At 35.9% G+C, this 18,350-nt stretch overlaps 1 protein-coding gene across 4 annotated transcripts in view; it reads right to left on the minus strand.

Annotated features, from left to right (window-relative positions):
• The window catches only part of ddr1 (discoidin domain receptor tyrosine kinase 1), a 247,406-nt gene that overhangs the window by 27,573 nt on the left and 201,483 nt on the right, over window positions 1-18,350 (minus strand). The window contains exons 10-15 of one of the 4 annotated variants that reach the window (XM_039769984.1): window positions 15,943-16,106; window positions 13,531-13,762; window positions 11,156-11,215; window positions 5,599-5,735; window positions 5,384-5,511; window positions 2,772-2,969 (exon numbers count right to left, since the gene is read on the minus strand). In XM_039769984.1, coding sequence (XP_039625918.1) covers window positions 2,772-2,969; window positions 5,384-5,511; window positions 5,599-5,735; window positions 11,156-11,215; window positions 13,531-13,762; window positions 15,943-16,106 — 919 coding nt within the window. Of the gene's footprint in view, window positions 1-2,771; window positions 2,970-5,383; window positions 5,512-5,598; window positions 5,895-11,155; window positions 11,261-13,530; window positions 13,763-15,942; window positions 16,107-18,350 lie in introns of all 4 variants that reach the window. The other 3 variants (XM_039769982.1, XM_039769983.1, XM_039769981.1) reach the window with 3 other exon arrangements.

Genomic DNA, 18,350 nt, shown 5'->3' on the forward strand with positions numbered 1-18,350 from the left:
TAAAAAGTAACTTTGTGTGTGTATGTCATGTATGACATTATTATATTTAACTGACTTACTGATGTTGCATCAGCTTAGTAATATATACCACAAACAAAATACTGTTCTGTAAGGTAAAACATTTGAACAGGGCTGTAAGCACACAATGTAACATTACTTTGCTTCCCAGGATTAAGCATAGAAAAACAGACATCTGATTAAATGCTTGGTAAGAGAGACACATGGCTAATAAGTTTGTCTAACTGAAGCAAAGATCATGTAACCTTCTGATTTTGGCTTTAATTAGAATTTAATTCTATAATTTAATTAGGCAGATAATCTTGTCAGCTGTGCATTAAAGTTTAAAATAAAACAATTATTACAACATGTGATGCTGAAAGTTTGTCTGCCAGAATAAAAGATTAAGGTATACTCAAGACACAAATTAATATTGATTTGCTTTTTGTATATTGTTTTCATTTTTCTATTATTTAGTATGTCTGTGAGAATTCAATGCAATAAGATTCACTTTTAGTTATTAACAACCAATAGCAAATAAACTGGATCCAACAAAAACTAAAGGACATTTAGTGTTTTCAAATCTGAGATAACTGGATTTTCTTGAGGGAGAAAGAGAAACCATCATTACAAAAAAATAACGTACTGGTCTATGGAAGATGTTACTGCAGCTTTAAGAGAAATGTAGAGCTTGTATATTGTCCGATGGTCATACTACCTTCTTTTTCACAGTCCTAATACATTTTATGTTGATTTGTAATATGGCATATATAGTATATGTGAATGAATGTAATGTGTACGCAAGTGTATCCGGAGAACTTTCTGAGAGCATTTGCCTGAGATGTGTTATGGGGCCAAGTTTACACGGATTCTTCAGAACAGGTGAAAGACAGAAAGCACCCCTATTTATGAGATTTTATATTACAGCATTCATAGCTGACACTTTAGGGTATCACCAATCAGGGTATTTAGGGTGAGCCCAAGCAGATTATTTGAGTCACCCTTCTCACTAGGGGCTTCTCAGTAACTCCACCACAAAGACAGGCTGCAAAAGTGGTTCTAGTATTGCTTTTTAAAGCACACTTCAATTAGGATTACACACAACGGTCACAAGACTAAGGACTAGCTGAGAAATACTGGTCTGCATCATCACACCAAAGTCACAATTTTCAGAGCAGTTGTAAGATATTGCGTAATGGTATTTTTCAGGAGCAAATATATCCAAAGATATATAGGGCTTATTTTACATAGATCTTGTATCATTGATTATAGATGTGCTTATTGTGTCTTGAGATGGACTGGCATTTCATTCAGTGTTGTTTCTTTCTTTGTACAAAATGCTGCTTGTTCTCCCCATGGCCATGCAAAGTCTTCAATTACAGCCTCTCAATCCTGAAAGGAAGCAGTGCTACTTTGCTAAACCTGGTACCAAATTTCTACAGAGGAAAAAAGTTAAAGGTCACATATAAGCAAACTATCATCTTGTTGTATTCAATAAAAACTTTTCTTCCACTTATGCGGTTTCTTTTATGGGGATTGCCCAGAAAATTTTGCAACACAGTTTTTTTTTTTTTTTAATTCTAGTAATTTATTACCAGATTGTTTAAATATACATTTATGAAGGCTAAATACATTTGCTATATAATCTCTGTAAATTTTTAAAAAATTGTGCAAGTAAGGAACAACAGCATGTTTTTTAATAATCTCAGTATCACTCTTAAACCATTTTTCCAATGATGCTCTCTTTGATGGCACCAAATATTTAAAAATCTGAGGGAGTAAGATCTAGAGTGTAGAGTACATACAATAGGTAATAACAGTGCATCCATGGTTTCTGATTGCCTCCTCTCTGGTCATATAATTGTTGTGATAAAAGAACACTGCCAGGCAGAATGTTTCAAATTAACAGCAGAATATATTGCAAAATATTTCATTTACTAATACTTTTTGCTGAATTATTTGAAGTGTCCTAAAACTTTCGTAAAAGTGTTTGCCTGGTAATGTCTTGTCTGAATTAAAGCAGAGAATAGAAGCAAAAAATTCCATTTGAAATTCCTCTTAGGTACAGATTAAATATTAATATTAATCCTGGAACTTTTGCATTATATTAGAGATGTTTCTACAGTAAGAAGACTGTAAGCATATAGTTAAAATTCAACATACTATGATTTCTATGTGTAGGTGTTTTCATTATAACAAATAAGTTCCTTTTTTTCCACAATTTTAATGCAACATTTCTCTTTGAATGTTCTTAGTTGCAGCTAGGGAATATAACAACAACATTTATTTATATAGCACATTTTCATACAAAAAGTAGCTCAAAGTGCTTTACATAATGAATAGAAAAATAGACACAGTAAGAAAATAAAATAAGTCAACATTAATTAACATAGAAAATATAGAACTATTTCAGAATGAATCTATGTCTCTGTGAGTGACCTCCTGCAAATGCAGACCGAGTTTAGTATTTGCTCACATTAGACTCTATATTATGAAGCAAGCAAATATCCCTTTACCAGTGTATTCAGTTGTGGGTCAGATTATAAGTATAAGTATTAAACTACAGGGACTCCCTTAAAAAAATTCTTGAGAATGCCAGCATAAAACACCAAAATTCAGCATAAGGTCTGGATACCACTACAATATCACTTGTTAGGAAATGTGTAAACAGAACAGATTGTGGACCAAGGTACTTGACAAAATGATAAGAATACAGCTTTAGCTCAAAAACTCAAATGATCAAGTTATGTTATAATAACAAAAAACTGTCCTACCTAATAGTTGTAATGTTGCTGCTGCTGCAGGCTTTGTCCTCAAGTTTCCTTTGGTTAAGAAATTGGTTGAGGTCACCCCTTTCCATGTATTCTGTTATCATGCACAGAGGGGTGTCCTGCACACACACTCCAAGTAGACCAATTATATTGGGGTCCTTCAATCGTGATAGAATTTTCACCTCTTTCAGAAAGTCATTTCTGTGCACAAAGATTTAAAGATTACTGTAGATAAAAAAAGTGATTGAAGTATTGACAATGCAGAAACCTAAGGAACAGTAAGGATTCGTTAACAGCAAGAAAGCAACTGGGACCATTACATGTTCCTGTACTTCTGCCACATAGGAAAGCGAATGGAAATAGTTCCATTGTATGGATAGCTGTAATAGATGATTTAGAGACAGGATATTGTTAAAATCTTAATGATAAATTGTTTATTGAATGAATGAAATGACATGTTACCATAGAAGCAAATATGCACAGTACATGCAGAAAATATGCTTGTAGTAAATATGGCAAGAATTTGTTATTAACACAGTTTAAGTAGTGACTTCAACAGTATTTGAAATAAATCACTGAAAGAATTCCCTGAAAACAATATACTTTCAAGATTTCAAAAACAGATTAAAAACATATTTTATACATTATCAGTTTTTAAGTTCAAGTTCAAACTTATTGTCACATTATCCAGTAAATACAGCTACAAGAATAAACAGATACAGTAATTTCCATGCTGACAATTAAAATATGGGTGTTGTAGTGGTTAGTGCTACTGTTCATGTCAAATTCAGATTCACCCAGGCTGACCTTGGGTGTTGATGTGTGCCCTAGTTGCTGCCTTTTGCTAAAAACTGTTGGGTCAGGCACCCTGTCACTTGCAAACCTGTTATTAATAGGATCAATTAATAAGACGTCAAGCAAAACACCTTTTTTGGCTAATTAAAGATTACAATATGCAAGCTTACAAGGCATCTCAGGCTCCTTCTTTCCTGAAGAAGGGGCCTGAGTTGCCTCAAAAGCTTACATATTGTAATCTTTTTAGTAAACCAATAAAAGGTGTCATTTTGCTTGACTTCTCATTACATTCATAATGGCTAACCTGGTACATTGCCCTAGTACTAGAATCAATTAATAAACTTTGAATTAAGGCTCCTTAACTTTTTGTCCCTCAGTTGCTGCAAGGGGATTTGAAGAAAGGTTGGATAGATTTCTTAAGCTTTAAAATAAGATGTATTTAGAATCTCCCTTCAGATTGTTTTATCATTTCCAAAATTATGTTGCTTGTTGAGGAACAGCCTTGCATAGCTGCATGAAATGAATGTTAGAAACCATCTTTGTATAGTAAGCTAATCCAACACAGTAAATGCTTACACACAATCCATTCATTCCGAATATGGAAAGTCCATGAAGACCCAGTTGAGGCAAGGAATAAAACCTGAAACAATGGCATAGCAGGGCTGGAATGTTAGCTTTGTGCCACACCACCACCCTCTTTAAACGTATGTACTAAATATAGTCATTACTTAAATGTATACATTTAATGTTCGGATGATTCCTATGGTTTGATTGCAGGTTATGTGGGTGTGGAGTCCTTGCCTACCATTCACTAAAAAGCATGTGCATGACGCTACCAATAGCATTCAGGCAATATATCTCATTAATAATGTAAACATATTAGTGAACTAGTGAAACAATTTCTAAAAAAAAAAAAAAACTTATTTTTGAGAGGCAGGCATATGCTTCCATAGGCTATTGTACCAAATTAATTAGAAAGTTGTAGCTAATTGATATTTGAATAAACCAATGATATTGTGCTGGCATCTTAGTTACCTATACATTATCTCCCTTCTGTAATGACAATAAGTGTTAAGTCAGTTGTGAAGAAAGACATTTTATCATGAAAAAAAGATGAGCAACAATGAGTAAAAAGTGACATATGATATGTGATGAAAGAAAAATAAGGGCGGCACAGTGGTAGTGCTGCTGCCTCGCAGTTAGGAGACCCGGGTTCGCTTCCCGGGTCCTCCCTGCGTGGAGTTTTAATGTTCTCCCCGTGTCTGTATGGGTTTCCTCCGGGCGCTCCGGTTTCCTTCCACAATCCAAAGACATGCAGGTTAGGTGGATTGGCGATTCTAAATTGGCCTTGGTGTGTCGGTGTGTGTGTCCTGCGGTGGGTTGGCACCCTGCCCAGGATTGGTTCCTGCAGACCCCCGTGACCCTGTATTTGGATTCAGCGGGTTAGAAAATGGATGGATGGATGAAAGAAAAAAAAATATTGACAAGTGGTTAGTGAAAAACTAATAAATGACAAGTGAGCAGTGAAGTGTAATAAGTGACAAGCGATTGCTGAGAACCTAAAATGTTGAAAAAAACTGCACTTATATCGATTGAATATGAAATAAAAATGTCTGTAACATTGATATTCTATTAAATTAAACAAGCCCTTTTAATTGAATGATTAATAAAGTTTATTAAATTACACTAAGATATTAAAAAATAAATTAAGCATAAAAAACAGAAAAGGCTGTGCCACAATGAATGGACTACATGTATAGTTTTCAATAATGTAAGAAATGAGGAAACAGGTTATTGTAAATGTTTGACTTTTGAAATACCTGGCATTTTTGGTGGCGTCAGAACGAAGAATCTTTACTGCCACCAGGAGTGGTCTCCCTTTACGGATGTTAAAAGGAAACTCTAGGCTCATTAAGTCTTGTGGGTTGGCAATTTCACAGAGATGAACCTGAAAGCAGGAAAACAGTTTAGGTGTTATCTGTAAAACCTTAAATCATACCTTTACTGTATAGTTACTGACAAAGTATAAACAAACCTCTCCAAACTGCCCCTCTCCTAGCTTCTCCTTGAAGATTAGTCGTTGGCGTGGAAACTCTCCGACAGCAATATCTTTTCCTGCAAGTGCATCAACAGTGATTGCAGGCACAGCGTAGGTGTTGTTTCCCGTGACACCTTGAAGATTAATGATATCTGCCTCAGCATAATGGGGAACACTGTTCTGGACAGCAGTTGACATGGAAGAAATTCCACTGGGACAACTGTAAGGAGGTGGCAGTTCATGAAGAGGAGGGGACTTCACCAAATCTGGTTGCATGTAACCTACTCCAAATGCTGGGAAATAAGTAGACACATACACAGTAGACCTGAATGAATGAACAATCAAATGCAAATAAAATAATTCAATCAGGCTGAATAAAATTACTTATTTTGATGTGGAGGAGGGCTTAGGAGGATAAATGACATTCTGTTAGTTAAGACCTTGACTGTCTTTCCTCCCCACCCCAAGAACTATGGTCACAAAGATTATTTTTTTCTTGATCTGCACAAACAAGATCTTACACAACCTCTGATTTTCTGAGCCCAGACTATCCTGGGGCAAGTCCAGAATAGGAAGAATCAATCCCGATCGTGTAGGCTGTTTGCAGAGCCTATAAAGGCGAGTCTGACTATATTTAACTTGCATTTGTCAACCTTCTGCACAATGCCTTATTTTCACTCCACTAGAGATATCATTTTCAGATTGCTTTGGATAAGTGTCTGCTAAATGAATAAATATAAATGTTCCAAGTCTCATAACCTAGTTCACATTGGCATGGTCAAGTAGGCCTAGGCCTAAATCTGCATCTGCTTGGAAGTGTATCGGACTACTTCATTACCGTTAAGCTTATATGACTGTACCAAAGTTTTCTCGGGCTGAGAATGGCTAGTAGATACAGTATCTCTAGTTTGAAATGAGTTCTGCCATAACCTCTGTAACAGCTTCCCCTGCTTTTCAGGAAGGGGCAGGAACATAGAATCTAGTTTAACCATGTTGAAGACCTCAGATGGTGCAGCCAACTATAAAAAGCAGTGAACAAAAAGTTGTAAGTGCTTGTCATGGTGGCTATGCCAGTGTGCTAAAATTAAGATTTTATTTGACAATTAACCTTACTTAGACTGAGGAGAATCAATACAGATTTAATCATGATTACGGAACTGTTAAGCAATGCTTTTTTCTTACTCACATATGTGATAAAAGATAAAGCAAGAGTTTATCAATTCTGTGTACATTTGCTTTTTTGACTTATTGCCTTTCTGGATGGTAGGTGGTGCTTTAGAGCCGATCAAAGTTCTAAATATAGGAGGTTCAGTATACACAATTGGAAGCCAACACCACATGGAACGACAAAGTACAGCAAAGTAGCAAAACACCATATACCTAATCGCTGACAATATTATCCCCCATGTTGTTACTGCCCATTTTCCCTCTATAATATATTTTTTCCCTCTTGCCAGTGGAACAACTTCCACTGCTTGTGACAGTGCAGGTCAGCTCCTGGTTCCATCTTCACTTTTGGGAGCCTCTTGAACCCAACACCGTCAATAATGTAACTGTATGAGCGTGGGAGCAAGTGGATGGTGTAAAAGTGATCAGTGCTTTTATTTAAAAAAAAAAACAAAAAAAAAACAAAAAACAAACAAGTGTTCAGTAAGTGCGATGCTTAGAAAATAAATTCAATAAATAAACCACAAAAAGGTGCATCTATGGAGGTTAAAATAAGAATAAATAAATCAACTAGAAACAAGGTTATAATCAACTGGCAGGAAAAGTGTCTTTACTAAAAAAAAATCCCAGTGCCTTCTTCCTCACTGCAGCTCCTTGACTTATCCCATAATGGTCTTACAGCATAGGAGTCGCCCTACTGACACATGCAGCTGACCTTCTGCAGGTCCAGGTCTCCCAGCTGTTCCATGGCTACAGGCCAGGCTCCCTATCCTGACCAAGGCTTGGTACCACAATGGACATGGCTCTTACGTTGGAACTCTCCTCCCAAGCTTCCTCGACCCCCACTTCCTTCCTGGTCTTACACAGTGAGTTGTTCCTCTTAGTGAACATCACTCTGCCTCCCCGAGCTGCTTAGCCAGAGCGATCACTCCTTCAGCACCCCATGCGTCAGCCTCTCACGCCGCTTAAGGTGCTCTCCTTACAAGCTGCCTACCATCTGTCCCTTGAGCCTGCTCCCTTCTGCTTGCTCGCACCGACTCCTATCACCTCCTGCCCTTTTTCTTTCTTTCTCACTTTAATCTCAGTCTTTCTTTCTCGATCCTTGATTCAAGATCCCCCCATGCTTCCCTTTTAAAATGGGGACTGGCACAGCTGGGTAAAATCAGCAGTGCCCGGCATCAATTATGAACACAGACAATCCTATACATGTGTACTAAGTGCAGGCCTGTCCGCTCCCAATCGCACCTGGACCTCATTTTTACCATTTTTTCTGAACACCAGCTTCCAGGACTAAAGGTAAGGATGGCCTTATAGCCCCAAGAGAGCTGTACTTCTAGGTACACCACAAAAAGCACTTTTTTTTATGAATTATTTTATTTAACAAAGTCAAAATTAAATCAATATTTCAAAACGTGTAGGTTTTTTCAACAGCTGTGTTTGGGGTTCTTCCAGATGGGTTTAAAGTGGAGAAAGACAAACAAACTGATTGCATTCACTACACTTTTGGCACGCAGACTTATTCTGATAAACTGGAAGAACCCAAACTCTCCTCTTTTAAGTCAGTGGGAAAGTGATGTGTTATACTATTTGAAATTGGAAAAAATCAAATACTCAGAGCATCCGTACAGACTTTTTTCAAAACATGGCAGAATCTAATCAGTAATATTTTAAAATAATCTCATAAAGCACAGAGAATTTATCAATTTAGGGATGTTTACAGGTCTTAAATTTCATGCCGTTTGGCTTGCTCTCTCTCTCAGGGGTGGGGATCGATTTGTTCTTAACTCAATTTTTCTTTTTGTAAAAACTTAATTGATTTGTATGGAATGCAATAAAATTAATAAAAAGGAAAAAAAAAAAAAAGATTTTTGTAAACCAGGCACTTTTTTTTACTGTAGTATCTTTCAGTACCATCAGCTATGTTTTTTATCATATATGCTAGATTATTTTAACCACTCGGCTACTTTAAAACTTAACGTTCTTCCATGCAAGTTTAAAGAAGTGTTCTTGTATGCAAATAAACCCACAGCTTTTGGGAAGCATACTTTACACTGCATAATGAAAATGTTTGGTGCTGTGACACATTTGGTTCAGGTGTACATATTCTATGTATCATAACCATGATAAACTAAGTTGCACCTTTGTACACAAGATAACTCTGATGAGAACCTCTCTGAAATGAAAACTAATTAGAAAGTTGTCTAGTGAAGAACAACTGCTGAAAAAAATGAATATAAAGACTTATCAGAAACTGAAGTTGCTATCAATATTTTTAGCATTCAGCTTTTAGTTTGAACAGGACAGCACTGCTACTGTTTTAAAAAAGTAAAAATGAGAAGACAATATATAAAATGGATGGAAATCTCTAAAATTCTTAATATTTTCAAATATTTAAAAGAATAATTGCTCCTGTTAAATTTATTGATAAAATTTAACAATAACCAGAACCTATTTTATCGAAGGAAATGAGTATATTTCAAGTTGAATAATCTATATATATAATTCACTAAGGCAAGACAACCATGGAAAGCACACCGGAAGGGGCGTGGATTCAATAAGCCGCCGACAAGTGAGACACCCATAGCGCGTGCAGGAAGGAACCACGCCCACCAACTCTAAGACCATTGGATACGACGACAACTCGCAGAACCACGGCCACCAACTTGGACGCGACAAAACAGGAAAAACAGCGTCATTTATGTTCGTCTGTCGTAGAGTCCACATGCAGCTCTGAGCCACGTTGACTATTCATAGAGGCATGTTTCTCGCGGAAGTGAATCATTATATGCAGCGTGTAAAACAGTTTGCAAGGGGTATCCCATGGGATCCTTAAAACAATCCTTTAAAACTGAGGTTAAAATACAATGAAGGAAGCAGTCTTTAAAAACCAATAAGCCCTGTGCCTCTGTTTCATTACCGTCTCACCTGCTTCACCAATGTAGGCCCTGCAACAGTCGAGACGCTCTCTCAGCAGCGGACCTTCTCTGTGCCTGACCGGTTCACACAAAGGCACCACACGACGCGGCAGGAATATCAGAGGAGGCATGTTTGTCGCGGATGTGAATTGTTGTATGCAGCATGTAAAACAGTTTCCGAGGGGTTTCCAGGGGTTTTCTTAGACTTGGTGGCCGGGTCTCTGTCAGTTGCTCTTGCGACCAGGCAGTGTGTATGCTTCGAGTGCGAGGGTGGACGCGACAGGACCATCTAAGTAAAATCATGTTGCAGATGTGAATCACTGTATGCGGCGTGTAGAGCAGTTTGCGAAGGGTATCCCATGGTCTTACAGTTGGTGGGCGAGTCTCTGTTAGATGCTCTTGCGAGCGGGCACATGACCAGGCAGTGTGTGTGCTTCGCGAGCGTGGGTGGACGCGACAGCACCATCTAAGAAGATTCATATTTGTCGCGGATGTAAATCGCTGTATGCAGCATGTAAAACAATTTGTCGCGAATGTGAATCGCTGCATGCAGTGTGTAAAACGCTGTATTGTATGTTGCCCTCTCCAGAGTTACATCTTTTCATTCACCTACAGTTGTATACACAATGAAGTAACCAGTCTTTAAAAACCGAATTTTCAGTTACGTCCTTCTCCTCTCCTCCTGTTCCACCCTCCGTGCCTGAGCGATGCGTGTGTTGTGTGTTGGTTCGTTCCGTGCATTGTTACAATGTTGCTTTTCTTGCTGATTTATTACATTTCCGATTTTTCAAATGTTAATTTTCTCCCTGTGCTTAAAAATCATTACAAAACCGGCCTGATTATGCGGCATATGGTACGCCGCGGGTTGGCTAGTGACTAACTAATCTACTAATACAGGAAGTAAAAACAATGGGAAAAGACTGATAAAAATAAACGATTATTTACAAATCTAATGTATTAGGTCCTGTAGTAGGGATAATGTAACAATATCAGAAGTACAGTAAGCATTTTATTAAAAAAATGTATATTTCATTAAAAGAAATATAAACGTGTACAGGATTTTTGAAAGATGATATCTAGAATTACCGGTAGGCTAGTTTTATTTATTTTTTTAAGATCTTTGTTTCGTTTAAATCTAACTATTATTTAAAAAAGTCAGATTAATTTTGGATGCTAATCTGCCTAAAGAAATGAAGGAAAACTGAAGCTGAAAATCCAACATGCTATTAACACCACCACATTTTGAAAGCATTCTGAAATTTATATTTTCTGCAGCCATACTAATTTTAAATACAATATTAACAATTAAATGTTAAGTGTCACAGATGAGTAAAAGAAGACTAGCAAAGTTGAAAAAGCTTTCCTTGTGCAGGGATCAGAAGGAATTTGGGGCTGCAATCCTGTGTGATGCTTAAAAGCTGCCTAAAACAAGTTACTCTGCCAAGTGCATTGCAACTTGACCATAGCCTTACCATCAGTGTTGTTAGCTTTGATTCCATCTCCTGATCTGCTGGCTTGGGTCTGACTTGAGTCTGCAGAGAATAATACATGAGAGACTGGTCTGTTTAACAGAGATGCTGCAGGAGAGAAACAAGACAAATGAACCCATGAGAACACATAAATTTACATTTAGAACAAGGGCAAAGGATTCTAAAGCGAAATATTTAGCATTATTAATTTGTTTTACCGCCATCATTATTAAACACTATTACTTCCACATAGTATGTTATAAATCTTATATCAATTTTGTCAATGTGCAAAAAACATTTTTTTTTCACTTTTACACTTCAATGTTTTAAAGTAATCAGCATTCTGATGCTGTTCATCAACAAAAAACAACTTAAAAACTGTAAAATGTTTTTTGCAGTTGAATAGGAAGTTGTATTAAATTTGAATAAGGGATGTACCAAAGTCAACTGTCTATTATTTTAATAATGATCTATTACCAATACAATATCAAAATTTTATGAATGCATTTAATAAACAATACTCACAACATTTACCTCCCCGTCGATCAAAAAATTGTCTTGACTTTTATATAAAAAAAAAAAAGAAAAAAAAACCCACTTTTTTTAGATTATACAGGTTCCCACAAAAACAATATTTAACTGCTGCACTCAGTTTTTATCAAAAATTGTACACAAATGAAGCTCACTTCTGGCATTCATCTTAAGAGAGATAAGCATACTGAATGAGCAAATCAGGAACTATTTGCATTGTACAGTACAATAAAATCATCCAAAATGGATTGGCAGGTCTTATTATCCCTGGCTTAATTTTTAAAAAAACTTTTACAATCTTCTGCTACAGGGATGTTTTGTTTTAAATTTACACTAACCATTTTAAATATTGAAATGGCAAACTTTTCAATTTGGAGACTTACAAGGTAATTTGGAAGTGAGCAAGAGAGAAAGCTTTGGGGAAATCATGAAAAATTGCTGACCTGAAGTCTATTAACTAGAAATAAAAAATGAAAGAAAAACATTCTTGTTATTGAACAACATTTAGACTTTGCACAAATGAGAGGACAAAGTATGAAAGCAAGAGAGCAAAATAAAGAACTATGAAACTTACCCCTTTGTAAGTGGCAATATTCCATAATTCTTCAGTTATTAGCACCTGACAACTTTTTAAATAATTATTATTTTTCAGTTTATACTGTATATCTAAAGTGATTGTCTATTACTACTCCAAATTGCTAATCTGAAAATCACAAGTTTCTACTGTATCTGTCTTTCCAAACTTTGCCTTTTTGTTTCACTATAAGACAAGAAATTAAGTCTTGATAACTTTTCTCCTAATGCATATTGTCACAGTTGACTCTACCCACCACTTGAAAACCTAGTTGAGGACAAGGACAAAACCATGTGGAAAAAGACAAGAAACTCCACATTACTCAAACCATGGTCTTATTTCTGTTCAGGAAACAGCCACAAATGTCTATAAAAGAACATGTCCCAGAAGGGATGCTGAAATTCATAGGAATCTGCCAAATCAAGAGAGTTCAAGATTAAGAATTAGAGTGCTAATCATTTGAGCTTACAGTATTTATTCTTAAGCAAAGTTGAAGACGACAGAACAACCCTTTGTATGACATGAAAACGTAAAATGGCTTAATCTTCTAAAGTCAGTCAGTCATGATTTAAGCTGCTGATCCTGCAGGGTCAAGTGGGGTGCTGAAGCTTATCTCAGCCAACATAGGGTGCAAAGCAGAAACAAACTCTGGACAGGGCACTAGTCCATCGCAGCACAAGCGTAAACACAAACACACACGCACATCAACCACGCACTAAGAAGACCCGGAAGAAACCCACACAGACAAGGACAGAATATGCAAACTCCATGAAGGGAAGACTCAGGATGTGAACCCTGGTCTCCTTACTTCTAAAGTACTCTCAGTTTTTTTAGTACAGAAACATTATGGTTGAAACTCCTTGCTAACTATACTCCAGTCTTGTAAGCCTAGATTTTCAGGTCTGTTAAAGTTATGAACAACTGAACATATTGAACTACAACACATTATAGCATTTGAACAATATAATTGAGAACACGCCATTCAGTCCAAAAAAGAATGAATGATCAAGGTTGATGGATGGACTGAAATGGACAGATGGCAGCAGTTAATATTGATATAGTTACATTTTTTTGAACTTTGGAAGTTGTTTTAAAATTTTCTGATATTTGACTAATTAAGCCATCTTAAGAAACAAAAGAAAGTCAAAAAAGAGGTTTAATTTTTCACTACTTCAAAAGCAACAGTATTTTTTATTTTGATTTAAATAATCATACTGACATCTTTTATGATTTCATATTTTTGTCAAAAGATTTAATTTTTGTTGGGCCTTACCTGAATTTTCATTGGATATGCATGATTCTGGCCTTTTGCGTAGAAGAGGAATAGGCTCTTGGTACTCTGCTTCATTCACTGTCACATGTTCTCCTTCAAAAGGCTGAATGCGTTCGTAACGACTGCAATAACGACTAGAAGTCAGTGGATTCTGAGTATTGTTAATTACTATAGTGTCACAGGGAACTGAAAGGTGGACCATAAGGTCATCATCAGAAATCCTCCTTTGAGTCTAAACAATCAAAACATAATAAAGTTCAGAAACATCTATCAGAAGTACTTACTAAGTTCAAAATTTTAGCATTCATTTTCTGTAACTTAAAAAAAAGAAAATAATTTTAATGTTGTTTGCAACAAGCATATGGCTACAAAGTAACGAAAATACATTTCTGAAGGGTAATAAAAAATCATTTTCATTTATGGCTTAAAACAATGCCTATTAATAATTATCTAACACTCATCTCCATGATGTCTGTCAGGAATGAGTGGTTACATTCACCAATGCAATTATCTCCCACCAATTTCAGATGCATGTTACCAGATGCATTCAAATACCTGCAGTCTGGTTTTAACAAAGCAGAATTTCCCTGCTGTTCTTGTCCTATTAAAATGGGTAACTTGCAGCAAGATAACATTTTCAGTTCTTGACTCTTATTTAACATTAATTCAAAACTAACTCACAAATTTATAACAATGACACTTGGAAATATGATATTATTATGTAGTAGCATTATTAAAAATGTATCTTCATTATTTTTCTTTTCAGCTTTAATACGTGACAAGTATTTAAGATAATCAGTCTGTATCAAGTAGGTCACAGAATTATTTAAGTAGGTTACAAGATGTAAGCTTTCTTAGCTAAAGTATGACTTTGCAAGTTAAATGAGAACTTTGCTGCATTTTGTTAAAGGTTGAGAACTGGTTTGAACTAGCTGAATGAGCAAAATGGTTTGCACAGCAGGTACAGCTCAGCATGTATGCCTACTTAATTGCATAAGCACCAAATATTTCATTATGTCAATCAAATGGTAACAACTGCCAGATTTAAACATTTGAAGCATAGTCTGAACCTGAACAGTTAACAATGACTCTATAAAGAGTGAATGCACCATCTCAAAAACTGAAACATTTTGACCATCTTTATCATGTCAAACAATAGAATTGGTTGCAGCAGTAGCAGGAAGGGCATAGTCACCAAAAGAGCCCCATACCAGGTGAACTACAACAGCTTAAATCATAAGAGCTGAAAACCACCAGTTAAACCAAATTTAACTGAACTAGAGAGATTTTGTATGGAAGATTGGTCAAAAATACCTCGATCCAGAATCCAGACACTGATCAAAGGCTATAGGAGCCATCTAGATGCTGTTATATTTGGAAAAGAAGGATCAACTAAGTATTGATGTAATATCTCTGTTGGGCTGCCCAAATTTATGCACCTGTCTAATTTTGTTATGATGTATATTTCATATTTTCTGTTAATCCAATAAACTTAATGCCACTGCTGAAATACTACAGTTTCCATAAGGCATGTCATATATTAAAAGGAAGTTGCTACTTTGAAAGTTCAGCCAATGATAAACAAAAATCCAAAGAATTAAGAGGGGTTCCCAAACTTTTTCATAGGACTGTATATGTACTATATAGTCACAGCCAAAAAACCGGGATACCAATCAGAAGGTATATCAAACAAGAATGTTTAAAACAGATTGGCTATAACCTATGCTAAAACAATTTGCTATAAACAACACCTAGAAGCCATTCTGTATGAGTAGGAGTCTGCTGACACAAGACAAATATTGTGTACAACAGCACTGAAATGAATAGATCTTCTCATATTTAGTTATAATATCATTTTGTAAGGCTTGGCCAATTAAATAGTAACCTTACATATCATCCACAAACCTAACATCATAATTTGCTGCAATTCTCTCATAGAATGTTAGAACAATTATGAAGAAAACTGTCCATAACATTGCAATTTGATAGTTTCTAGTGAAATAAACTTTTTTCCATTACTTCTTTACATAACTGATTTCACAAAATAAATATAAAGCATAATTTTACAAAACTTTGTCCTAAACTATGAAATCATTCTTCAAGATTTTAATTTCTAACTTATCACTAAGCTCAAAAATTTATTTTTCTTAAGCTGGATGCTGAAGGGATAGGCTACAGCTTCCTATAACCCTGAATTGGATTTAGCTGGTTTAAAAATGTTACAAAATCATTTCTTAAGGTTAATACATTCTACAAATAGAGCATTTATTTAGATTTCCTGCAAAACACAGCACACTGTATATATACAGTACAGTATGAAATAAAACTAAGAGAAATATAGCAAACTCTGACTAAAAAAAAATGTCACGTAATGTCCGTATTTATAGGGCCTCCTATATACCATTAACATACCTTTCCTAGGATCTTTTTCCAATACTGGCGCCAAAGAATGATAAAAATAACCATAATTAAAAGAAGGATAATTGCAACAAGACAGCCAACCAGAATGGATGTACTGCTGTTATCATATTTTGCTATAGGAAGTCCTGTGTTTGAGGTAATCATCCACTCTTCCACTAAAAGGTTAGATAAGGAAAAAAAGAAAAATTAATTTTAGAAATATCTGGAATTTATCTTATCTAATACAAATCAGAATATTGGGATGACGAAAATCAGAAAACTGAAACTTAGATTAGACCTGTAAAAAAAAACTGATGCAGAGTCAGTTAAAAAACAAATAAAGATTACACTAAAACCTTTAAAAATGTTACTCATTGAAAATTGGTTATCTGAAGAAAAACCCTTTTTGACTGAAAACAGAAGAGTTATAAAAACAAACATACAAAAAAAAATATTTATGGAGTATTACTGAATTAACTGCTGCACCAGTTTACAAGTATACAATGATTCCATCCATCCGTTATCCAACTCGCTAGATCCTAACACAGGGTCACAGGGGGTCTACTAGAGCCAATCCCAGCCAACACAGGGCACAAGGCAGGAAGCAAACTCCGGGCAGGGCGCCAGCCCACCGCAGTATACAATGATTTATATTAAATAATCTGATAACCACTTTTCACATTTAGGTGAACTAGGCGGTCACCTAGGGCTGCAAATTCTGCCCGACTTGTGTACCCAGAACTGAAAAATAAGTATTTGATAATTGTGATGTGTGAGCCAAATTATGTTAGCATACATGGAACTTCAGTTGTCAAAATCCCCCCGACTGAAGAAGTCAGTGATGATTGCACTGTTCCAATGGCTTCTCTTCAGTACTTTTTGTCTTGTATAAAGATTAATACAGCAACATACATTAGGAGGGAAAGCTGAATTTTAAAGCAAGTTAAATACATCCATTCTTTTGTACCATACAGTGCCCTCCATAATGTCTGGGGCAAAAACACATTGTTCCTTGATTTACCCTCTGTTCCAAAGTTTAAAATTACAAACCAGTAACATCTTATATGTTATTAAAAGTGCACACTGCAGACTTTCATTTAAGGGTATTTGCAAACATTTTGGTCACACCACATAGAAATGACAACACTTTTTCTGCATAGCCCCTCCATTTTAGTGTAATGTAAATGTTTAGCAATGGTAGGGATATTAAAGCAGTCATATTTAGTTTCCCCTCATTAATCATAAGGATGCTATTGAGCCTTTCAGGACTTCTGGATGGACCTCATCAACCCTTGCTCACTAATTTATTTAACACTGCACCTTCAGTCATAGAAAATGACCCAATTTCAATAAATGCCACATGAATCAATTCCTCTGAGGAGATAGCATCCACTGGATTCTAAAGATGCTCAAAATACTTCATTTACTTGTCAACAACATCTCCAGCTGAGGTCAAGGTTTCTCCACATTTGCTGAATGTTGAACAATTTGCTAGAATCTCAATCTCATAATTATCTTAGGTGTCACCAAACTTCCCAAATATTGGCCTTTGCTTTCTGTATTGCTACCATCTCTTAATGAGATCTGTAGGTTCTCCTGTAATATTACATAGGTCTCCGTCTTCAACCTAATAGCTTCTCTTATTGTTGGTGTTCCCCTAAAGGCTCATAAAGTTGTCACCACAAAAGGCACTAGTGAATCTTTTGGCCATGCCTCTTTTGCAGGAATTATGTGGCAAATTAATACTGTATATATCACGAAAAAGTCTTGACTTGGAAAATACCAAACTTTAACACCACATTCCTGGATAAAATAAACCCCGAGGGATCAATGGCAGGCTTAAACAGCTATTCACAGTAAAAGTCAAACAATGTTATAGCTTTGGATAAAGTCACACATCAATTTTCTTTTGAGAAGCTACTGTTTTCAGGTTCATTTTCTTTCATAATTTAGAGAAATAAGCTTATGTTTAGTTTTTGAAACTTAGGCCAGCCCATACCTGAGCATTCCATAACAAACACATGTTGTGAAGAATCTAATAACGCAAACAAATCCTTGCACCAGAAAGCTCCCAATATCTCTCTGTCACTACTACCAGAGAAATAAAGATCACTTAATTAGAAACCCCGAATGAACACTGAAGTCTCTTTACTACTCAAAGCCCACAATACTGCATTTGAATCTTGTAGCTGTGCAATAATCAGTAATTCTTCCTTACCATGAACTTCACATGCATACAAATGCTGCACTTTTACTAAAAGTAGACACTAATGTAGTTGCAGGTTCAACCAGCATCCACAACTGTACTGATCAGCTGAATAGTGTCTTCTAGAGTATCACAATTAAATTTAATAATTTACCAAGTATTGTGGGGGCAGAAGTATCTTTGGGACTTTCAAAAATTTAGATTGTGCCTAGAG

Source organism: Polypterus senegalus, chromosome 11 (genome assembly GCF_016835505.1).
Source record: "Polypterus senegalus isolate Bchr_013 chromosome 11, ASM1683550v1, whole genome shotgun sequence".
NCBI lineage: Eukaryota > Metazoa > Chordata > Cladistia > Polypteriformes > Polypteridae > Polypterus > Polypterus senegalus.